General features: G+C 37.0%; 1 protein-coding gene across 1 annotated transcript in view; it reads left to right on the forward strand.

Moving 5' to 3' along the window:
• The first annotated feature begins 227 nt into the window (after positions 1–227).
• Positions 228–26,213, forward strand: part of Kcnd2 (potassium voltage-gated channel subfamily D member 2) — a 478,940-nt gene continuing 452,954 nt past the window's right edge. The window contains exon 1 of the mRNA XM_069996631.1: positions 228–2,481. Coding sequence (XP_069852732.1) covers positions 1,367–2,481 — 1,115 coding nt within the window. The 5' untranslated portion in view covers positions 228–1,366. The remainder of the gene's footprint in view (positions 2,482–26,213) is intronic.

Genomic DNA, 26,213 nt, shown 5'->3' on the forward strand with positions numbered 1-26,213 from the left:
CCACGACGCACCGCCCCGGCCGGCCGAGGGGCGCAGCGGCCGCGCAGTAAGTTGGCCAGGAGCGAGCGTGTGTGTCCTCGGTTCTCGCCTCCCCCGCACCTTTTGAACTTGTTGCTGCTGCTCGGGGGCTCCACTGCGCCTAGATTTTTTTTGGGGGGGGAGGGAGGTGAGGCAGAGGAGGAGGTGGGGACGGGGTGGGGGGGGCACGAAGCGTTGGGGGAAGGGGAAGAAGAGCTCGCTTGAGCTTTATTTATGCACCCTCGGCCCATCGGATCAGGCTGCTCCAGACCTGCAATCTCTTGTTCCTCTCGCTCGCTTTTTTCTTCCTTCCTTCCTCTTCCTCTCTTCTCTCTCTCCTCTCTTCTTTTCCTTTTCCTTTTCCGGGTGCACGGCGAGGAGAAAGTCTCTCTGCAACTCAGCCCCGGCGGCGCGCACTTCGCCAGGTAGGTACCGCGGGCCAGGCGCGTGGGGCGCCCAGACAGATGCTCTTGTCGCCAAGGCGGCGGCGGCGGCGGCCCGGGCGCCCAGCTGCTGGGCTCGGTGACAGTCACACTGCACCTGAGCTGAACTTGAGAAGAGAGTGAAGAGGCGAAGAGCAGAGAGAGAGAGAGAAAGAGAAAGAGAGGGGGCTTTTTTGACAAACACAGATGGTGTGCCGAGAGGGGCAGGAGGAGGATCTTTATTAACGCCTCTCCACCACCGTGCCCCGGGGACCCTCATCTCCATCTCTGCAAAGACCAGAGGAGTAGGGGCAGCGAGCACACTTCCTGCGATCTGGGGCAGCTGGCTTGCAGAAGCATCTGGGAAGCTACAACAGGTCTTTCCCTCCCCCACCCTCATCCCCCTTTGGAGACTCCTTTGGCGGGAAGGACTACATGGACTAGAGGTTTGGAAGAGCTAAATGGGAAGGTGAAAGTATTCCACGGGTGACCCCTGTTGGCTTTTATTTTTGGGGGGGGGTACTCTCCAAACTGACTCCATATATTCCCCAGACTGTGTGGTGAAGCTGTCAGAGACACCTGTCGCTGACCTGAAGTCACCTGTGTGCTTATTTGTGCCAGTGGGTGGCCTACTTCAAGTGCTGGCACAGACTTTGGGTTAGATTCTGTGGAGAGCAGTTGTTAGGACATTGCCATTTGCTTGCTTGTTGGTGGTGGTGGTGGCTGTTCCCAATACCTGTCTGGGAAGGGCACTTGTTCTGAGAACTGAGACTTTGCCAGGCGCTCTCCGTTGGAAAAGATTGAGAGCGACAAAGGCCCTTTCTAACCCAGTGTTCCGGTGTGACCCGAGGGAGGGAGTCAGTTGCCTCCGGGATTGACCTCTGGTAGAAACAACTTGGTCCTCGTGGCCTCCACGGCAAGGCGTCATGGCGGCCGGTGTGGCGGCATGGCTACCCTTCGCCAGGGCAGCGGCCATCGGGTGGATGCCAGTGGCCTCGGGGCCCATGCCAGCTCCCCCGAGGCAGGAGAGGAAGAGGACTCAGGATGCGCTCATTGTGCTGAATGTGAGTGGCACCCGTTTCCAGACGTGGCAGGACACCCTGGAACGGTACCCAGACACCCTGCTGGGCAGCTCTGAGAGAGACTTTTTCTACCATCCTGAGACTCAACAATATTTTTTTGACCGGGATCCTGACATCTTCCGCCATATCCTGAATTTCTACCGTACGGGGAAGCTCCACTATCCCCGCCATGAATGCATCTCTGCTTACGACGAAGAATTGGCCTTCTTTGGCCTCATCCCAGAGATCATTGGGGACTGCTGTTATGAGGAGTACAAGGATCGCAGGCGGGAGAACGCTGAGCGCCTGCAGGACGATGCTGACACCGACACCACGGGGGAGAGTGCCCTGCCCACCATGACAGCGCGCCAGAGGGTCTGGCGGGCCTTTGAGAACCCCCACACCAGCACCATGGCTCTGGTGTTCTACTACGTGACAGGCTTCTTCATTGCTGTCTCAGTCATCGCCAACGTGGTAGAAACAGTCCCATGTGGCTCCAGCCCGGGCCACATTAAAGAACTCCCTTGTGGGGAGCGGTATGCGGTGGCCTTCTTCTGCTTGGATACGGCCTGTGTCATGATCTTCACGGTGGAGTACTTGCTTCGCCTGGCTGCAGCACCTAGTCGTTACCGCTTCGTGCGCAGCGTCATGAGCATCATCGACGTGGTGGCCATCCTGCCCTATTACATTGGGCTGGTGATGACAGACAATGAGGATGTCAGTGGGGCCTTTGTCACACTCCGAGTCTTTCGAGTCTTCAGGATCTTTAAGTTTTCCCGCCATTCCCAAGGCCTCCGCATCCTAGGCTACACGCTGAAGAGCTGTGCCTCCGAGTTGGGCTTCTTGCTCTTTTCACTCACCATGGCTATCATCATTTTCGCCACCGTGATGTTCTATGCAGAGAAGGGGTCTTCGGCCAGTAAGTTCACCAGCATTCCTGCAGCCTTTTGGTACACCATCGTCACCATGACGACACTAGGGTAGGTGCCATCAAGGAAAGTGGGGTGGGGGTTGGAGGTGGATGGTGGGGTTGGTTGCCTGTGGACTTCATTGATGTTACATGAAATTTTGGAGATGTTAACTTTTTTTTCCTTCAAGGGATTTAGGAAAGTAGTATCTACATGATTTGGAACATAATTTTGACCTCTGAAATGGATCTGGCCTACAGATTGAGGTCCTAGGGGATTGTTGGCAAATAGGGATTAATGATGACTGAAAAGGACAAATACACAAAGAAGTTTTGAGAATTCCTCAAGATAGGGATTGTTAAAAACATATATTATGAGCACATAAAAATACAATGACAAAGTAAAGCAAAATGTATGTCCTAATAGATATCCTAATTAACTATCTTCACCATACTGTGAAATGTGTAGTAAGTGCTTTGACACATTAAAACTGAGTTCCCTACATAGAGTGTAGTATTAGTTTTCACATTTATAATTCATGGCATGTATTTTTCTTCTAAGAATCTTAATTCTTAATTTACAACATTACATAAATAATATAGATATTGTTAGATATCTATGTATATAAACATAAATATTGATATCCAAAATTTTTATGCCTCAGCACATGATCGCATATATGCACTGGAATTATGGCTGGTAAGTTATGTGTTTGGATATTAGTGCTGAAATTGATTGGCTCTACAAAATATAGTGGAATGGCATTTAGAACTCTAGATTCATAGTTACAAAGAAGCAGCACATAGCTGTCATTCACGATTTTCTTATAAGCTGCAGATCTTATCAGGCAATGGGTCCAAGTCTAGCACAGTGGAAGATGGAAAAGTAGCTCATACCAATGCTCACCACAGCTGGGCTGCACTTTAGAATTTTTATCTTTATTTTCTCCTAGAATTCTCTCCTGTATCCTTTTATTTGGTTGTATAAAGTTTTGTGAAGCCAGAGTATATTCTGAATTCAGCTGGTATTTAAAATGAACTTTTATGGAGAGCAGGAACTTTCTTTCGATGATGTTAGAGAAAGAAGGAAGGTGTATAGTGATTAACAATGCTAATGAAACTTCTTAAAACCAAAGCATTTTCCTGATTAGAAAAATTTAATAAAATAAAAATACTGAGAGCATTTTATGCATTCTTAAATAAGCCAGATAGGGCTTTGGGAGCCCTGTCTTTAGCTCCATGCTACTTTTCTGGCATAGGCAACTAGCTCCCTAAGAATTTCATAATGGTTATAAGAAAAAATGTTATCCCAATGGTTGCCTTTTAACTCCTATGTTTCTGGATAACTTAATTGATTTTGTAAAATGACATTATGGTTAAAGTCAGTTTAATTTTAATAGGCATATTGTATTGAATGGGATTTCTTATGTTGTCTGATGACCAACAAATGGAACACTGTTATGTGAGGAACTTTGGGATAAATTAAGAGATGTTGGTAGAATACAATACAATGCTTCTGGTGCTGATTTAGCCTTATGTAGATTTGAAGATCTATCTGTGGGCTTTTGAAAAGTGAACTGGTGAAATGCACACCATTTTGTTGATATTTTCCTTAATACTATTCGCAACTTTAGGATGGTAATGAAGACCATGTAGACAGCATTAGCAGTGAGGTGCAAAGTCTTTATTAGAGGGTTTTGTTTACTGTTTTTTGCATTGTCTCTGTGTCAGTTGAAATCAAGATTAAGAACAATTCAGTAGTGTGAGTAGCTGTGATTTTCATCATCTTACCAGTGAGGCACTTAATGTTACTTTCAGTCTTTAAGATTGAATTTAGGAATAATTACAATGAGTGTTGATGAATTGCTGAAAGTTCCAGATTTCAGAAGTTGCTACAGCTTTAGAGGATGAGGTATGAAGTATAAACTTTTTGAAAATATTCATTAGTTTCAGCTAATGTCAAGATATGTCTGAGATATGATTAATCAAGAATTCTCCACTATTTCAGTGTTCTGATGCGGCTGATATTATTAACAATGCTACAGTTGATTAGTTGTTGGCATTAGATGTGAGGAGGTATTTTCAGGAGTATTAGCTTATATAAACAATGTTTACATGGATAGCTAGAACTTTGTCATTCAGACTTAGCAGAATCACCTGATAATACTTAGGTTATTTTGGTCACTATCCAGTTGACTTTTTTAATTGAAAGGATATATTGTTGTATCTCAAATCTATCATGTATTTAAGTAAAAATTATTTGCTTCCTGAAATATCAAATAGAAGTTTAACCTTTCAGTAAAATTAATACTGTAAAATACAGAAATAAAAAGAATTTAGAGTGGTTAAATAGTTCTTCTATTATCTTGTAATTTATTTATTCATTCATTCATTTACTCTTCTGGCCCCAGGGTGTTTGAACTCCAGGCTTCAGACTTGGTCTGCTTATACTCCACAACTTGAACCATGCTGCTGGCTTGGGTTTTTTCCTGGTTATTTTACATGGAGTCTGCTAGACTTTTCTGTCCTAATTGGCTTCAAGCCATGAACCTCTGGATCTCATCCTCCTAAATATCTAGGAGTGCAGGTGTGATACACCAGCCTTGACTTCTATTTCTTCCTTTGAGCATATTTATTGACTTACACAGGTTCCTGATTTCCCTTTTGCCCCTGACCTCTAGTTTTCCCTCAATAATGTCAGTTCTAATTATTGCTTGAAACTGTTGTGATAGGAAAAGAATCAGGAATTCCCCTTTTGTCCTAAACTTCTTTAAAAGATTATAGACAGTTTGTATTTTTCATTCAGATGATGATATTTATGTGTTGCTACATTTAGGAAATTTCTAAATGTCCAAGAATAAAAATAATTTTTGCAGGCTGGGAAGGTGGTTCAGTGGTAGAGTGCTTGCCTTGCATGCATGAGGCCCTGGGTTCTATTCCTCAGCGTCACATAAGCAGAAAAAGCCAGAAGTGGCACTGTGGCTCAAGTGGTAGAACTCTACCCTTGAGCTGAAGAGCTCAGGGACAGCTCCCAGACCCAGAGTTCAAGCCCTGTGGGAGTTGTCCCTGAGCTCTTCAGCTCAAGGGTAGAGCTCTACCACTTGAGCCACAGTGCCATTTCTGATTTTCTGAATGGTTTATTGGAAATAAACGTCTTATGGACTTTTCATGCCCAGCTGGCTTTGAACCATGATCCTCAGATCTCAGGCTCCTGAGTAGCTAAGATTATAGGCGTGAGTCACTGGTGCCCAACTAAAATTAATTTTACTGTGTAAAAATTTACTTAGTAGAGTAAAACATTGGCTTATCATTTTATTTCATTCTCATGACTTTGGATTTAGAAGTGAGTTCAGGTAGCATACTAAATATTTTGAGGAGTTATTACTGTATTGTTGGCCATGATTACTAACCATATTTAAAGTTTCTTATATATCATATTGTTCATGGAATAAAACTGAAGAATTCACAAATGTCATTTCTATGGTTTATAATATCTTTAACTTTAAAATGTTATTTTTTTCAGTTTTCAATGTGGGAATGAAAGATGCCATGTGGCATTTATACAATAAAGTTTAGATTTAAAATGAAGTTTTGTGATTTTTATCTACATAAATCATTTTATTATTTCTGAGTAGATTTTAAAAAACAGAAAGTCTGTTTTCTCTATCTTAAATAAATAGGATTTCTTTTATATTACATGTAACTTGTTACAGGTATGTATTTCATAAAACCCTCAGGAATTAGCTTTCTCAATTTTAATAAACTGGTGAATTATGATTTTTAAGAAATGAAATGTGGGGACTGTGAATGTAATTCTGTGTACAGATGAGTTCATTCCCCAGCACAAAACTAAACCAAACCAAAATGAAAAATTAATTTTCACAGCAGTTTTTCAAACATGGTATCACTGCAAAACAATAGTGTTTGATCACTAACTAGCCTTGGGCAAAAATGGTCACCGTGCCAGTGGCTAACACCTGTAATCCTAGATACTCAGGATGCTGAAATTTGAGGATCATGGCTCGAAGCCATCAGGGGCAGAAAAGGTCTGTGAAACTCCTATCTCCAATAAACTACTCAGAAAAAGCTGGAAGTGGCACTGTGGCTCAAGTGATAAAATGCTAGACTTGAACACAAAAAGGCTCAGGGACAGAGCACAGGCCCTGAGTTCAAGTCCCAGGACTAGTAAAACAAACAAACAAAAAGAACTTTTAAATTTTCTTAAATTTATAAAACCATTATTTAGAGACCTTTAATATACCCAGCTTAATATTAAATGTCTTAATTCTGTTGTAGAGATTATTTGAATTAGAAATAATGTTTGATTAGGCATTTTAAAACAATATGTTTATTCTCTTAGCACATAAATCTTAAAACTTTAGCATGCATTTGATTGCAGACAGGAGTATGTCAGAAGGAAATAATTTGTGTTTTCTATACAGAGTAGAATATACTCTACAAAGGGGACAGTTCGTTTATTCAGAGGGTCTGTTCTGTTAGGCTGATCTTTTCTTTTTTTCCATTTCCTTTTAGACTAACAATTGGCTTGAACTTATTTTATTTTGACAGTCAGATCATTAATTCTGATCTTTCCTCCTCGTGATGTTCCTCTTTAAGCATGATTACTGAAGTAAAAATTTCTAACTCCCTGATTATGCAATTTTAAGTGGAAAAACCCGAGCAGTTATTTAAATTTTATCATTTTATATAGGCAAAATTTTGTGTCTGACCCATAGTTAGGTGACTAAAATAGCAATTATTTTTGAAATTTCATTTGTTTGCTTATTTTTTTCTGAAGATTGTCATACTCTAGTAATGTGTACAATTATCTAGGGTTGTTTTTGATTTTAGAGAGCTAGGCAATGGAATAAGTTGACTATTTATTCCACTGAATACTATGCATTTCTCTCCTAGGTCTATACTTTGCTACTTACCTTTCATGAAACTTCCTCAATATCGCTTCTGGCTTTATCTTTATATTACATAGCTAAAGTGGGCTTTACTTTAAATATAGCCAGTCATCTTTATAGAATCTGGTATGAAACTTTCGGCCATTTGGGGGGAAAGCATTTAGTGACATCTGGCCTGATACAAAAGAAACTAAATCAATTACTTAGGTTATAAGAAAAGAACTGGCCTATGAGTAGCAGAAAATGTACAATTTGACCACTCATTCAGTAGAAGAACAAAATAGTTTAAAAAAATCACTGGAAAAGGAAGTATTATTTTCCCCCTTAGAATTATAATTACATATTCATTGTTTCCGTCTCACCACTCTTACAATGTTCTCTGAACATGCATAGATAGAAAGATAATAGATATGCTAATGTGAGAACAATGCATATGTATATATATATAATGTGTGTATATATATATTTATGTATATACATATATGCATACAGCTTTAGCAGCTGTATTTGGGAGTATAGGAAATAGTCTTGTATTGCCAAGAAACCCAATGGTGAAAAACCACCTCTTTGTTTCTGTTTACTTTGTGCAGCTCTTAGTGGTAATAGACTCCACTTAAATATTTTTACCTTTTAGTTTTTACCCTCTGAGAACTACCCTTTGCATTGGCCTTCTCCATGAAGCTGACTCATTCTCCCAATATTACACCATGTTTATTTGGAATTATCTTTGACCGGGGTAAAATGCTATTTTATGTATAACTGATAGTTTTACTTCTTGCCTTCCTAATTAGATTGGCATGCTTTTGAGATTGAGTGTATGTATATCTCTTTTTTAAATTATATTTTATTGTAAAGATGGTCTAAGAGGGGTTACAGTTACATGAGTAAGATAAGAAGCTTACTATCCCTTCCCTCCCCTCCTCCCATTTCCCTCAACCCCCCTGTAAAATTGTGAAGTTCATTTCCAATATGCTGTCTTGTGGATATCATTGTTGCAATGGGTCATCCTGTGTCCTTGTTCCAGCTATTCCCCTTTCCCTCCTCAAGTTAGACAAATGCATATACCAGATGCAGGGTACCAAAATTAAGTACAGTGACAACAGGGGATATACTATAGGGGGAAGAACATGCAAAGGAAACAAAAAAGTCATAGTACACTAAAAAACAACAACAAAGAAAGGCCTCTTGTGTCCATATCTTGGGGTTCATTTCACTTAACATCATCTTTTATGGTCATATATACATAGCTTTTGAGCATTTCTGTTCATCTACTACAATTATCCTAGATGTATATTAATTATTGCAAATAAGGCAAATCATTTGTGACCTAATACCTGGTCTATTGTTTGAATATAGGAAATAATTTTGTGTTCATGTGTTAATGGTCATTGAGTGTGGTGATTCTACACATCAAGGAGGGAACCTTATCCATGAACCTGAGGACTCACAATTAGCAATAATCTATTCATTTTATCAAACTCTTACCTTTGCTCAATGCCCAAAGTACTTAAATTTATTCTTTCAAGCATGTCCTTCTAAGGTACTGCTATCTTCCCTTATTTTTTTCTATTTTGACTAGGAAGGACTACAGGAATACTTCACATTTTTAACCATAACTAGTTCGTTTGCAATGGTTAGAATGAGTGTTTGCCAGAGCTAGTTTTCTTAAATTGTTTGTTTTCTTGTGATGACAAGGTAAATTGTAAATACCTCTGGGAAGCATGAAGAGACTTCATAAAATAGGTCAATTAGCAAAGCAATAGATTGCCTTCAAGCTCATTTAAATATGAGGAGCTCCAGGAGACCTTGGATCAAGAGTTACCTTGATGACACTTTATCACCACAAAGATGTTCTATCGCTTATCTGGAGCACACATAACATGTGTGCTTTATCCAATTTATGCATAAAAATAGTGGAATGTACTGTCTTATAAATGTCACATATGTGTCGTTGTTGGAAAGAAGTCCACATTGTAAAGGATTAAAAGGTAGATTATAAAGTGTAAACGTGAATATAGGTACATACTCTAGCATGCTGTAACCTATTTTGCCTTGGGAATTTTGACAAGTCTTATGTAATATAAATCTGAATCACAGAAAGTGTGGTGGGGGGAGTGCTGAACGAATTATCACAAGTTAATAGTGAGAAAAAATAACATTGAAAGAGTAGGATGGTAGTTGAAATGATGTCAAATCAGATGGGAAGGTTTTGTTCTGAAAACAGAAGGTCTTGCTTTTTTTTTTCTTCTGTTGTGTGGACTTAATTCACCCATCTCCCTCATTTTCTTCACTTTTAAGAGTTCCAGTAATAATTCTTTTGGAAATCCAAAGTAATACCAGTAGTCGTACTTTCAGAAAAAATAAATGTGCTGTACATTTTCAGTTCATATTGATAGACTTTTGTGGGTCACTTAATATTTGTCATTAACACAGAAATGGATATAGAGTCAACCACTTAATATCAAGAAGCATGCACAACTAGAACTAGAATCCACAGAAAATTAAACAAAGATATAGTAGAGTAGCAGTGTGTGATAAGCACTGTGAAAGAAATAGATCTGGGACAGAAGTCTGCTTTCCCAATGGGATGACATTTGAGCTGCTGGCAAATGCAGAAGATGGAGCAAGTCTGAGACTATCTGACAAAGAGCTTTACAGCAGGACAGGAAAGTAGTGAGTATTATGTATATACCATATATGAAATGGTTGAGGTCAGGGGGATTTTCATATTTTAGAGTTATGGTCATGCATAATGAGATCACTTGGGTAGGCAAACCAAATGTAGACATGAAATTTCCTTTATGTTGCATTATACTAAACCTTCTTGCATTTGATATTTTTACTGTGACCTGTTAATTGTGGTGAGAGGTGGAATTTTTCATAATGGCTCTGGGAAGGTTACAGAGCGAGGAACATTTTGGATTTTAAAATTAGAGATAGTTAATATTTACAAAGATCTTAAGGTAGTAGAACTCCATACTTGAAACAAGTAGATTGAAAGGGCTGAGGAACCAATGGACTCTTCAGGGTGTTTGGGCAGAGATGAATTATAGACCACAGAGAAGACATCTGTGTTTTACAGTAGTTTTAATAGTAGATATGATTCTGAGGCCTGAATGCAAACTTTTGTGAAGGTACTACCCAGTTCATTACTCAAATGTAGAAAAAAATTAAGTTGCTGGTAATCTTAGATTGCGATGTTCCTGAACACCATTGAATGCTCCACATGGAGCCTTGTACTGAATATTAGCAGTAAAATACCAGCACCAGTGGCTTATGACTCTAATCCTAGCTGCTTAGGAGGCCAAAACCTGAGAATCATGATTCAGTCAGCCCAGACAAGCAAATCTGAGAGATTCAGATAACTAATAAAAACCCTGAAGTGGAGTTTGGCGCAAGCATTAAAGTATCAGTCTTGAGCTAAAAAAACTAAATGAGAGTATGAGGCGCTAAATTTAAGCCACAATACTGACCCAACGGAAAAAATAGCAATAATCTAGTAGTTAACACAAATTTAGATTTAAAAGCAAAAAAAAAAAGAGTTGGAAAAGCAAGACATAGCATGATAAGATACCATTACAGTTTTAAAATGAGCACAAATGCTAAAATATTTTTCAAAAATTTAAATGACAGATTTAAAACTACCTTCTTTTTTGTACAAATTTTCACTCTTAATTAGATTTGCTGTTTTTACCTTCACTTAAAACTATTTATAAGATTGCCTAAAAATTAAGTATTTTATAATAGTGTATAAATAACTTGTTTCTAACTCATCAAAGCTAGTTGAAATGAAAAAGTGAATATTTTAACTGAAAAGAAAATGAGTAGTGTTCAGTAGATATGGAATTACAAGGGAAAATGACAGGATCACGTTAAAATTTTGAATATAGATTTCAAGATTAACTGCTGTCAATTCTAATATTAGTGCTTGAGAATATCACATTCATTTTGAATCTATTTAAAGGTTTTCCATTCCCCTTTTTTAACTCACTTTGCAGTAGGTACATATCTTCTCCAGGTATTTTGTTATTGTTATGAATTTTAAAGAGAAAATGACTTACCTGTCTTGAAATCTGTGAACACTGCCATATGTATTTTTCATTACAAATCAATTGGGAATATGTTTATAGCAGATGTATGATGAAAACTTGTACAGTTTTAAAAGAGCATTTGATTAAGAAACACCATGATGAAGATTTAAACATAATCACAAATGGATAATTGAACAGACTTGGATTTAGAAGACAATAGTTGAAGTCATATCACATACATACTGGCATTAATTTTTATTGCACATATATATGACATGATACATTATGGAGTGTATCACACACATAGACTCTTATATACTTGAAAGTAAGGGAATTGAGTGTGGCATCTTACTCTGGACTACTGTTTCCATGAAAACAGCTTCTCTTCATGTAATACTACATCCTGCCTAGAAGTTGTATACAGAATTCTAAAAGGAAAACAAATTTCAAAAGGAATTGCTTCTATTACAAAAAAGGCTTAGTTATAGACACCAAAAAGAATGTTATTTCTAATTCTTCATAATTAGCCTCGCAATTTTGATCATGTTTTCGATAAAAGGCATTTGTTTCAAAAATAATTATGAATTTCGACTTGATACATGTTAAGCTGTTGTCTTTGTTTTTTTAATGTAACATTCCTGCTTTGCATCAAAATTACATGGATTTGATGCAGTATGTTAGAAGATTACACACTATTGTACTTTAATAAAAAAGAATGCAATTTAGAAAGTGGCTATCAAATCTTTCTAACAAGAAAACATCTCAAGGTTGATGTGGTCCTAGCATACTGATAACTAAGTCTAATAACTAAAAGTCTATTGATATTCCAAAGAGCTTTACCAATTTCTTGAAAATTATCCAAGTACTTCATAGTCACCTAAATAAATGACAAGGATATCTTATAAAAATATAAAAGGCAGGCTTTTTTCCTAGTCAGGTAGCAAATGTTCACAATATGTTCCAAAATATTTTAAGTCAAACTTGGAGTAAAGTAAGAAATCATTTGACAGACTATTCAATTTTTCTAAACTTCTGTTTTTTCATTATTTCTCACAGTCTTCAGTGCCCAATTCCTAGAGCTATAAATGTTGCTATAAATATTACTGAAACATGTGAATATTGATATATGTTTTGGAAATGCGACATATATACAGAAGTACAAACACACAGACATGTGAATTAATAGTTTTTTGCTTGTGGATATGTCTGTATATACCATTCTTCACATTTTTCTGTGAAAAGCCCAAATAAGCTATTGATGATGATACTTCCAGGTGCTTTATAATAAATAAAACATATACATGCAAAAAACAACTTATGAGGGACTGGGAAGATGGCTCAGGGGTAGAGTGCTTGCCTTCCATGAATGAGGCCCTGGGTTCACTTCCTCAGCACCAAATAGGCAGAAAAAGCTGGAAGTGGCTCAAGTGGTAGACTGCTAGCCTTGAGATGAAGAGCTCAGGGACAGTGCTCAGGCCCAGAGTTCAGGCCCCATGACATTAGGGGGGAAGGGGGATATTTATGACTGCTTTTTAGTTTCTATTTTCTATGTAACACCCTCACTAAATGTTATCTAAATTAATCTCTTGTACAATAATTCTCTAATTATTCATGAGAAAACCTATTAAATACATAGAGTAATAGAAAATATACTGGCTGAAGAAAAACTACAAGTTCTAGTATTAAGAACAACTAAATAAGAAAATATAGCTGCTTTGTTTTGGGGAGTTGGGACTGTGAGCTTTTAAAGTTATTGCTTTCCTAACACTGTGAGAGAAGGAAGACTAAGATTTCCTTAGAAAAAGATACAAGATAATGGATCAACAGAGCCTAATAAAACTGAGGAACATGGAATTAGGTTGGAACATCCAAGGAACAGAGGTGCTTACAAGAAATTAAAATGCAGAAAGTATGAAAGCAGCCTAGACTTCATAACACTTGCATACTCTTTGGTTTATTTTTCCTCTTTTCATAATTTTTGTCTTCAGTGTGGACAAAAAAGTTAGCATGAAAGTATTGGATTTTCATCCTATGTATTGGATTTATACTCTGCAGGACCTAAAGGTTAAAAAAATTACTGATGGATTCTTCGATTATAATTGAATACATAGAGGGATTTTGTAAAAATCCTACTGAATAATTGGTTTTAGATTGAGCTGTTTAATTGGCTTCTCAGGTCTATACCAAGTGATTTTGAGTTCTTCCCCATACGTATAGGTGAGGAAGTAGTAGCTATCTCCGTGAAAAGAGAACTGAACTTAAAATGCATTGTTTGACCATCAGCATAGCCGGAAATAAGAATCATCTTCTCATCTCAAAGAGTGCTGTCGAAGCCATTTTTCAGTATTTTGTGGCTGTGGATACATGAGTTTTGGATATTGTTGTTAAAAATGGGCAAACCTATAATAAATGTGATCTTATCACAGAAGTTTGGAAAATATCATCTCATGCAAACCCAGATGTTACATAGGAATAAGTGACAATAGCAACAACTATGATAATAATAATAAGTAATGAGATCTGAAGTGAAGCCTTGAAATTTGGATAGGAACTACTTTTAATCAGATGAGACAAGTTTATACCAAGTTGGGTAAATAAAGAAGAATGTGTTATAAATTTTCTCTAATGCCTCTCCTCCTGAATAGAATATATGTGAGTAGAGAAAAGGAAGAAAGGGGAGAAGTAGAACAGAGGGAGAGAGTGGGGGATGGGCTCAAAGAGAGTGGAAGAGAGGGAGACAAAAAGGGAGGGAGACAAAGAGACAAGATGACAAAGAATGGGAGGAGAGAGAAAAGTGGAAGAATATAATCTAACATTTTTGCTGGCACTAGGATCTGAATTCAAGGCCTTGAACTTACCGAGTCATATTCCTCTACTCTTCACTTTAGTATATTTTGCGGGTGATGTCTCCATTTTTTCTGGGCCAGCATCAGATCATGGTCCTATCAAACCGCTTGTTTGCTGTTGGGCAGGTCTAATTATTTTCTGTTTGATTTGGTTTGCTTTTCCCTTTTTAACTTACTTTTATTGGGAGGGTCTGGGCTGAACTCAAATAAGGATCCTTCCAAACTCACCTTCTGAGTAGTTGGGATTAAAATCATGAGTCACCTTTTAATTAGGCAAAGGAAAAAGATATGTCTATTGCGCCCCTCGTTCCATGGCAGACCCTACCCATGAGAAAAAACTGTGTACTTTTGTGTGCATTGTTTCCCTTGATTTGCTGCAGTGTTTGTGCAATCAGATAAAACAGATGAACCCAGACAATGACTAATCACTGAAAAATTGTTTAAATTCAAGCACCAAAGCTAACTGAAAAGGAAAAAAAAATCAAACTATTTTCATTAAAAGAAAAGAAATCAATAAAACATGTTCTGTAAAGCAAGTCCAGGTTTTAATATAAGAAGTGTTTTCTAGGGTAATGCAAGAGCAGATGCAGGAACAACAACATTTACAGGCTTGATCTCATGTCCCTGATCAGGTGTCCTAGCAGAACTTCATGCTCCCAGTGGAGTCTTGAGCCACAAAATAAAGAGGCCATCTTATCTTCTCACACCAAAGATCAGTGGATGTGTGAAGAATTGCAGCTGCCTTTTCCCTGTACCTAAGGCCAAACAAAAGTATCAGCCACAGACCCCATGCAAAGGTCCTGACCCACTGTTCAGATTAAAAATATTGAAAACAGAATAGCTCCCAACCTTTACTCAAGATCTGTTTTAGTCAGCTCTATGAATCTTGTTCACCTTTCTTGTACTTAATTTGGAGGAATCTGTCAAATGGTTGAGCTACACATACAGTGTATTTTTAGTCAGTTATTTCTAAGCTGTCATTGTATTCCCATTTATATGTGGTGTCCTTAGGAACTAAATAAGAAAAGAAACACATGGCTCTGTAATGCTCTACCTGGAGCCATGTTATGCCTTAGGTGCCAGATGACAATTTTTTTTCTCTCTTCAAAGTACCCCAGACTTTAGTTGAAATCACTCCCACAGGTTTTATAACAATGCCTAAAACATTACTTTTTGGGTCATAGATGCTGAATAAAGATTTTCTTTTCCTTTGGCTGAAGAGTTAAAGGTCTGTTTAAATTTAGGAATGCCTTTCACTACTAGTACTTTCTACCTAGTTTTCCTGAAGCATTTAGATGTCTCTGATACCCAAAGCTCTGTAATCAGAAATAAACTTTCCACAGAAGCAGCGTTGAAGTCAAACTACATCAAAAATTTCACAGGAGATAAACTTCTAGGACATTGACACTTCTTGGAAATGCGAATTCATTCTTCTTAAAACTATTTTCTGAACTCTTTCTTATTCATTATCTTTGACCATTGAAAGACATTGCCTGCATTTCTCTGCTGTTTCTTTTTCCTTTATGCTGTTGGCTTAGAGCAATGGCTATATGTTCTGGGTCATTTTTTCTAAGCTTCAGACAACAGCTTCTAGATTTATGTCACCAGGAAATGTTATGGCCTTGACTTTCATAGATTATCAGCATAAGAAATGGCCAATAGAATTTATCAATCTAATGTAAAACTATTATACTAGAATATTGTATATCTAGCATGGTATTCCATATGCTATATATTAAACTGTGCATAAATATGGAAATGTATGTTCTGTCTTGCTTGTCAGTTCTATTAGTGTATACATAATTTCTGCCATAATTGATGGGAATTCATAATCATCATGGATGCATGCCACAATCAACAATTTCTGTTAATCATAGGTGAGAAACAGACAAGGATTTCTTCATCTGCCATAAGCAACGATCTTAGTGTCAGATAAACACTGGGCATATTCTGTGCATTATGAGTAGATTTATTTGTTGTTCACATAGTTGTGAGATATCGACTGAATAAAATGTTGGAATCAATTGTCCCATTTTGAATTTAAATGCATTTTTTTTATTTTTTGTGAACATACTGTACAGAGGGGTTACAATTACATGGGCAAGATAATGAGTACATTTCTTATCAAGCATTGCAGCCTCCTCCTTTGTTTACCCTTCACATCCCTTCCCAGCCTCCCCCCACCCTCCACCCAATTCCTCCCCTCCCCCGCACCAAAGTTGCAAAGTTCATTTTTGACATGACAACTTGTACTTCTCATAGTTGCATCGGATCCACCTGTATCCTTAAATGACTTGTTTTTCCCCTGCTTTCACTATATTTGATGTCGGTATAATTTGTGGAGCTGATGGGGAAAAATAAAAATAAATGCATTCTTTTATGAATGGATTCAAGAGAAATTATAGTAGCCCCAAATTAGCACTTTTATTTATATATTATATTTTTGTTTTATTTTTAATTTGGGGAAATGGTTTTCCTATTTTAAGTGGTCAATTCATGAAATAAATAAAAGAATAAATTATACACATTCCATGAATGTGTATATATATATTCTATGAATATATAAACACTTGATTCATTTATAAAGATAGAGAAATATTATTCTTGCAGGATACAACAGTTTGCACAAAATGACATTTGATGTTTATTTAATGAGCCTCCCAAATAATATGTATTTTATGAGATGATGCTATTTACCTCATGTAGAACTCTTATTTATAGCCATTTAGCCATTTCTCACCACTCTCTTAAGATCATTATTCATTAACGTCAGTATAATTGCTAATGTTCAAAACTGAACAAATCTGAACACTGTCGGTTATCAGAAATAAATAAATTATCCAGAAGTATAAAAAAGAAATGCACAGTTGTATGTGTACCCATTGTAGCAAGTAAACACAAAGTTCAGATATCAGTTAATTTGATGCATTGACACCTCCTTAAGAGTCTGACAATATTGTTGGCTGTGAAGGAAGTTATAAGCATAGGAAATTAAGTCATGTGTAGATGCGGGATTTTACACCAGTGATCAATGACCTTAAAACCAAGCTCTTCTCAGTGGCTAACCCTTCAGAGTCTGGAAGTTGTTTAAAATTTATTTGTGTTTGCATGAAATAAAAATTTGTAACAAATACTTCAATGCTCTTAAATGACCAATTTTCTGCTTGAGTTGAAAAGGTCAAGTCAAACATCAATTGAGATGAAATGTAACCTGAAATGCAACATTCTTCTGAGATCCATTTATCCAAATTAGTTTTTATGAGGCTAAATTGATTATGTTTTCATTTTCATACCCTTTCTAGGGTGGTAGTTAAGAAGATCTATTTTGCCTCTCAGACTTGTCATTTCTGGGCCTAACCCCCATAAGTCATTCAAACTTTGTTTTTTGAAATGATTTTTGGGTCCCTCACTGTCTTGATTTTAATCCTTTGAAGTTGGTTTTACCAGAAAAGAGTACACTTGAATTTTGACCTACCATGACATCAGCAGTATATGTCTCTGAAAAGAACCCAAGTGCATTGACTTGCATCAATCTCCTCATAAAGTAACAGGTCTTCTATTTTTCCTTGAAATATGACAATATGCATTCTTCCTTTTCTTCTACTCTTAATATATCCTACTTAGGAATTAATTATACTGTATTTTTCAACAGTCTTATTACATTCAATCTTACGTATCTTCCATAATATCTGAGTCTTCTCATCAGTGTAATGGTTTATCTAGATTGTAGTGCTCAAAGTATCTACCCATATGTATATCCAGATTTTTAAAAATCCAGTAGGCTGGGAAGTGAGAAGGATGAGTACATTAAATAGTTATTCCAGCACTACAGTACATTCCAGTTTTAGTGAACCAGAATCTGAGCTTTGTTCAGGTGTCTGAAGATATTTCCCTTCATTCTGCAAGAGACATATCAAGAGACATATCTGAAGGACATAATATGTCCTTCAGATAGAAGGACATGACCATAGACATTCTACGTATTTGATAAAATTCATTAAAAAATGAAATGGCCAAAGTCATCTTCTTTCATCATCATCATCATCATCATCATCATCATCATCATCATCATCATCATCATCATCATCATCTTTGATGCTCTCTGCTAATAAACTTTTTAAAAAAAATTACCATAGTCAGCTTGATTTTTATCTATAGTATTTTATTCCATGTAAATCTACATCATAGGCAATATGTTTATTTCACAGAGAAACAAATATGACTCAGAAATGATTAGAATTTGTTCTTTTACCAAACAGAAAGGCTGTATTATAAGCAGGAATGCATAGGCTTGGAAATTATTTTTAATTTTCACACAATTAGTAGTAGTGCTATAAACTGTCAGTCTAAAGTCTGTGATCAAAGCACTCAAGACTAGGAATAACAGAACTAAGTATCCTGCTCTTGAATTGTTTTCATAGACTATCATTGAGTATATAAGAATATTTTCTCTTGCAATGGACGGATTGATGTTATTAAAGTGATATATAAATTTTCCTCACTAGGCATATATTGATTTGTGATTTATGAAGATGAAGATTCCTAGATTGAGTCATCCAGAACGAAAAAAAAATCTTAATATGGGCCTTCTTAAGCATTTTAGCACAAATAACTGGATCTTGAAGTTATTTTTTTCATATCTTATGCTTGATGTTATTTTCTCAGCATCAATAAAGTAATACATGACTGGATTGACCATATAATCATTATAATGGGAGGAGAGAATTGTTTATATTACTGTGTTAGAAACAGAAATTAAGCTGGGTTCTGTTGGCTCACACCTATAATCCTAGCTACTCAGGAGGCTGAGTTCTGAGGATCGAGGTTTAAAGCCAGCCCAGGCAGGAAAGTCTGTGAGACTCTTATAGAGATGATATTTAATACAAGAAGTTAGTTGTAGACTGCATATTGGTCATGTCAGCATTAACAGACATCTACTAAGTTTGAAAATGATATCAGCTTACCTTTACTAAATGAACAGAAAATATTTAACTTTTCTAATCTTTTGCCTCCTGGAATTAATTTTATTATATCTATCATTATTATTATCATTATTATTATCATTATTATACTTCTCATGTTATATTATTTCTCATATTTGATTATAACTAGTATGTAAAAGAAAATGCTATGATTACAAAATATATATGCATAAAGATATTTTCATATCACTTAAAATTTAGACAGAGCCTTCATAGAAGTTATAGCAGGTATTTTATAATGGATTCATAATTTGTTGAACATAAATTAGGATTTTATTAAAACCTATTTCTAAATTAAAATAATTTTAATCATTAATGTGATAATGCATTACAAAAATTACAGTTGATAGATAAATGCCTTAGACATTTTGTTTATCTTCTTTAAATTTCTAATATACATATATGTATACACACATGATACATTAATGCATATGCAAAGTGTTTGTGTTTCTTTATGTTGTAAACTGTTAGAGTACAAATTTTTGGAGGTCAGAATATGTATATGGTTTGTTTCAATGTTCTGAGCTTTGAATACATTGTTCTCTGATTTTTATGTGTTTTTTGATGAAAGTACACAGTATTCTTTTTGTAAAGGGGAATTATCTTGACTTGGAGATAATGATTTTCAATAAGTAGCAATATGATTTCATATTGATGCCAAAGAAGCAAACTCAATAAAATACCAGTTTGGTTCAGATTCGGCTGCAAGACTATTTATTATGTTCAGTTTTAGTAGCTATTAGAAAATATCAAGATTCCCTTCTTTCCTTTATTCAGCAAATATTTGAGTAAGTATTCAGGACCATGTGTTTGCTGTTAAGGTTGAAGATTAATGAGGCATATATTCTACACTGAAGGAAAGCATCTCTTTCTGTGTCTGTATGTCTGTGTGTCTGTGTGTCTGTGTCTTGTATCTCTCTCTTTCTCCCTCTCTCTCCCTCTCCCTCTCTTTCTCTCTTTCTCTTTTCTCTCTCTCTCTCTCTCTCTCTCTCTCTCTCTCTCTCTCTCTCTCTCTCTCTCTCTCTCACACACACACACACACACACACACATACTACACTGCAGTGCAAAAAGTACAGTAATATAAATTTTTATCAGGAAATTATGGGATCTTGAGAAAGAATACCTAATCTAGGTGGAGGTCTTACTGAAGACTTGCTTATAATAAGTTCTGAATGAACTATTTAAAGATTAATATGACCGCACCCAAAAAAAAGATTAATATGAAGTATAGAGGAGAATGAGGATGGATACAGGGTAGATGGACATAATAGCAAAAATAAAGAATATAGGAAATTACAGCATAAATCCTAAATATTAGGTATTCCATGTCCAATGTCTACTAGGAAATATAAGAAGTTGTTTTTTTAAATAAATGGGCTCTATAGTTTTATGCCTAACAATAGCTCTATAAAATGAGTGCAGTTTTTGTACTTGGAAGACAAAGCAATGAAAACTCATAGTACAAATGTTTAAGGAGCTAGAATTCAAATAAGAGCAGTCTGATCCAGAATCTCTTCTGCTAAGCATCCTCATACAGCATTTCCATTTTGAATCAGGAAATCACAAAAATTCAGAGTGGTTATAAACCATTCTCTAAGAAACTACTGGACTGGAAGCCTATAGAGAGAAGTCATTGGAATTTTTGACATGAAAATAAAATTTTGAAGTATAACCTACAACCGTTTGTATGTTTTTGTAATGCATAGTACTGAAATTTTTATTATAATCTTTACACATTTAAAGGGTTGTTAGATCTTCTATATCTATTTATAGATAGATAAAATATAAAAATAGATATAGGTGGATAGACAGATATGTGCACATATTTTTCAGGCATATATTTGCAGGTTAAGACTTGTGTTCATATACAGTATATAAGAAACTAGAATATTGCATTTAAGGGTGAAATTTCTTTCAATTTAGGAAAGGTGTGTTTTGTACATCATACTTTTCTAACTGAAGTATTTAAGGTCATATCTCAAAATTCTCAGTGCTGGATTTCATTAAGTTATTAAGTTTAATCCCTAGGACCAAACAGAGAGGGGAATTTCTATTAAATTTAATTTCCCCCAAATTAATTTCCCATTTCAAATAATTCCCCTGAGAAAGAATATGTGCTAATAATTAGTTTTACTTTATCACTCACTTTAAGAAAACAGAACTCAGTATGGGAGTAAGGTATGCTCAGATAGGAATCCTAATGGTTGATGTGAGAAAGCCTATTTCATCTCTACTAAAATGGTACAACAATGAATTCTGTATATTCATCCTAATTACCTGGTTCATACACATCAAATAAATTTGGGCAAATACTATGCATGTGATATTGTATACATAAAAGCTGAAGGAAGTGGTTTTCTAACACTCACAGAAATTGTCTTTAGATCATTGGCTAAAGTGTAAGGAAGCAGAGTCAGAACTGGAAATGAGACAGCATTTTTTTTCTGGTCCTGGGACTTGAACTCAGGGCCTGTATTCTGTCTCTGAGCCTCCTTTTGCTCAAGGCTAGTGCTCTACTGCTTCAGCCTCAGCACCACTTCTGCCTTTTTCTGAGTAGTTTATTGTAGATAAGAATCTCATGGACTTTTCTCCTCGGGCTGACTTTGAACCATGATCTTCCAATCACAGCTTCCTGAGTATCTAGGGTTACAGGCATGAGCCACCAGTGGCTGGCTTAGCAATTTTTTTAAAATTTTATTGTCAAGGTGATGTACAGAGGGGTTACAATTACAAACGTAAGGTAACTTGTTACCCCCTTCTTCCCTTTTCTCCCACTTTCCCTTCCTGGCCCTCCCCCCTGCCAAGTTATACAGCTCGTTTCCAACATATTGTCTTGTATCACTGTTGCCTTGGTTCACCCTTTGTCCTTTGTCTCACCATTTTGTCATTTCTCTTCCCTTCCCTAATTCAAATAGACGTATATACAATACCCAGGGTACCAAAATCAAAAACAGTGGCAACAGGGGACAAACCACTTGAAAAAGAAAAAGAAACACAAAAGAAAAAGGAAATCACATAGCATATTTAAGATAACAACCACGAAGAAAAACCTCTTGTTTCCATGTCTTGGAGTTCATTTCACTTAGCATCATATTATATGGTCATATGTATATAGCTATTGAGCTATATAGCTATTAAACTATTCTGCTAATCTGCTAGGATTATCCTAGACATATAATAATTGTTAGAAATAAGGGAAACCATACACACACACACACACACACACACACCATTTTCTTGATCCATTCATCTACTTAGGGGCATCTGGGTTGGTTCCATATCTTAGCTATGCTAAATAATGCTGTGATAGAGCCAGGCACTAGTGGCTCACACCTGTAATCCTAGCTACTCAGGTGGCTGAGATCTGAGGATCTTAGTTCCAAGCCAGCTAGGGCAAGAAAGTCTGTGAGATGCTTATCTCCAATAAACCACCAGATATCCAGAAGTGTCCCTATGGCTCAAATGGTAGAATGCTAGCCTTGAGCTGAAGAGCTGAGAAACAGGGCCCAGGCCCAGAGTTCAAGCCCCAGGAATGACAAAAGAAAAGAAAAATTCAATAAACATAGTTGTGCTGGCAGCTTTAGTATAGCCTTGTTTGTGATCATTTGGGTTAATGCCCAGAAGTGGGATTGCTGGGTCATAGGGAGCTCTAAGTTTAGTCTTTTGAAGAACCTCCACACTGCTTTCCACAGTAGTTGAACAAGTTTCCAACAGTGTAGTAGCCATATCCCCTTTTGGCCATATCTCCTCTAGCATCTGTTATTAGAGTTCTTGATTACAGCCATCCTAAATGGAGTGAGGTGGAATCTCAATGTTGTTTCAATTTGCATTTCTTTTATGGTCAGAGCTTTTGAACATTTCTTCATGTGTATATAGGCCATTCTTATTTCCTCTTCAGAGAAGTCTTTCTTTATGTCTTTAGCATCCTTATTTTTTTTTTGAGTGGTTGAATTGGGAGTTTTTATTAGAAAGTCAGCATCTGCAGGTGGACTATTGTCACAAAGACCTGCAGCCCCCAAAGAGCTTACACAGAGCCTTTAAAAACAAAAGCCACATGCTTAGCATGGAGACCAAGACAACAAAAGCAGACTTTATTTGGACACACGCAGGTAAAAGCTTAGGTACCAGGAGAACTTTTCCATCTAGGGAAGAGAAAGCCTCAACCTTCCAAATAGGGGAAATTTTAGAGGCCACTCAGGGGCCAGTGATTCAAGCTATGGGGGAAGTAATCAAGGGAGAGTCAGAGTATTTTCTATTCAAGTCATTCCTAAGGCCATAACATCTGCATTTCTCTGAAGCAGAGCCCTTCTAGCTCACCTTGAGCTAGGCATCTGCATTCAATGAATGGCCTCTCTCACTTCTAGACTTTGCAGCATTGGTGGAGAACTCTCTCCACCCAACAAGAGGCACCAGGCTATTGTAAGGTCCATTCCTGGATGGCCAGCAGACCCTGCCCAGTACCTCCGTTACCTAGGCAACTGGGACACCTGGAAGATGTCTCATCTGCATCTGCTGAGGTCACATCTGGATTTGGTGTGGCCACACCTTTCTCCCACCTGGTCCCACCTCCTCTTACCTGGTCCCACTTCCTTTTACCTGGACACACCTTTCCCCACCCCTACTCTAGATAAGTCCTAACCCAGGGCCAGATGCTCTCTTTGCCAGCCTCGTGGAGTACTAACCTGCCTGGTCCCAGCAGGTCTACTGAATAAACCTACCCCTTACCTGAATACCACATGCGTGGTTTTAGCTCCTTTATTAATGGAGCAGTTGTTTCTTTGAGAATTTGTTTTGGGGACTGAGGGCTCCTTGACACAGGCTGAAATTTTCTTAATAAAGACCCAGAAACATATACAAGTCAAGGAAAGATTGGACAAATTGGATTTCATTAAACTACAGAGCTTTTGTATTGCAAAGAACATAGCCAGTAAAATAAATATAAAGCCCATAGATTGGTAGATCATACAGAGACCCCCATCTCTAAAATATACTTAGCATTTATTTAAAATGTCAAGAATAATTAATTAGAGAGTCCAACCCAGCGTCTTTATCCACTTATCAGTTATTTTCTTCTGCCTGACTGATTGCTTGCCTACCTGTCTTCCTTTCCTTTCCTTCTTTCCTCCTACCTTTCTTCCTTTCTGCCTTCCACCAGTTATGGGGCTTGAACTTTGTTCCTGGGTGTTGATCCTAAGCTTTTGTGCTCATGGTTAGAGAACTCTGTTACTTGGGCCATAACTCCATTTCCAACTTTTTTGGTAGTTAATTGGAGAGTCTCATCTTTTTTCTGCCCTAGGCTTTCTTGGATCTCATCCTCTTGATTAGCTAGGATTATAGGCATGAACCACCAGTGCCCAGCTGTTCTTTTTTTTCTACAAATATTTTTAACTGCTGGTTTATAAGAATTATAATTCTGAAATGGAAAGGAGACATGATTCTATGGTTCTTTGTTGTCAGTTAAAATCTTTTTATGATGCCTCTTTCAAATCAGATCATTAGAAGGAATTTCCCTAAAACAACTATTTTTCAGAAACTTGAATGTTCTGCATATTTCTGCTCATATGTTTGGTAAATAGTTATGGTTTCTTGTGAGTTTTCAAACAGCCTTTGCTCTCATTAAAACATTTGGAGCCATTTTTTTTTGTCAGTTGTCGGGGCTGAACTCTGGGCCTGGGCGCTGTCCCTCAGCTCTTTAGCTCAAGGGTAGCGCCCTACCACTTGAGCCACAACAACGCTTCTGGCTTTTTTCTGCTTATGTGTTGCTGAGGAATTGAACCCAGGGCTTCATGCAGGTGAGGCAAGCACTCTACCACTGAGCCAACTTCCAGCCCTGGAGCCTTTTTTAATGCAATGTTTGGTCAATTGAGTAAGGACTATAGACATAAGAAATATTCAATTTGTATTTTTAAATTAATTCTATTTGCAAATGTATTTTTACCATGAAAATTGAGGTTATCATTATATTGAAGAAGGTTTTGTGAGGATGGAAATGCTGTATATCTGTTATGTTCAGTACCATCCACACTAGCCATGTGACTACCCTGTTAACAATGTAGCTGGAGTGACTGAAGGATTGAATTTTGAAAATTACTTTAAATTTAAGTAGTAACATGTGTGATAGAAAGTTTCCAACTACTTTTCTTCTGTTTTTACTAGTCTGAATTCAGAATTTTGTGCTGCTTGGCTCTATTACTTGACCCCTGCCTTCAGCCATTTATGTTCTGTGTTATTTTTTAGATAATTTCTCAAAATGTAACCAGACTGGCTGGATATTATGCTTCTCCTACCTAGGACTCTTTTGTAGCTCATATTAATAGCTTCAACCACCATGTAAGCTTGTTGTGTTGCAGTAGAATCTATCCAACATCTTCCCTTGATTTCTACTTTATCACTTGCTGGGATTATAGGCATGAACCATCTGGCAAGACCCTAATTACTATATTTTAACAACGTAGTTATTGAAATTCTGTCTTGCTAAAGATACATAATCAAGGTACTAATGAAGGCATCACAAGAGAGAGGACTGGACACAAAGTTCCCAGGCTCTACATGGCCTATTCTATCCCATAGTAATTTCATGGTAACATTGAAATGAACACAAAGGAAACACGTAACTAGCATCTCAGTTGTGTAACCGTGTGAGTGTGGTATTGAAATAAAAATGTCTCCACTTTGAGAACAACTAGAAATATGAAAAAACACCAAGTGCCACCGACAAAAGTTTTCTAGCACCTTAATTCTATTCAGCCTAGCTGAAAAGTAGTGATTGATGGATTCATAATTTAAATTGAATATTCAGTGTGATTTGGATGATGGATGATTGGGAGCACTTCCTCATGCACCCATACATTTCTGGTGTTCCTGCTAATAATGTCTTAAAATAAACATTAAGAGTCAATCCTAAACAGCTTTTTGGTATAAAGTGCTATTTCAACTCTTTCTTCTTGAATAACATTAAAACAGTAGATGTTGGAGAAGAGAACTATTCCTTTCATGTTTAATTATAGCAAACTACAGAGAAAATTAAGAGCCAG

This window comes from Dipodomys merriami, unplaced genomic scaffold (genome assembly GCF_024711535.1).
Source record: "Dipodomys merriami isolate MVZ:Mamm:240054 unplaced genomic scaffold, mDipMer1.0.p SCAF_5, whole genome shotgun sequence".
Classification (NCBI taxonomy): domain Eukaryota; kingdom Metazoa; phylum Chordata; class Mammalia; order Rodentia; family Heteromyidae; genus Dipodomys; species Dipodomys merriami.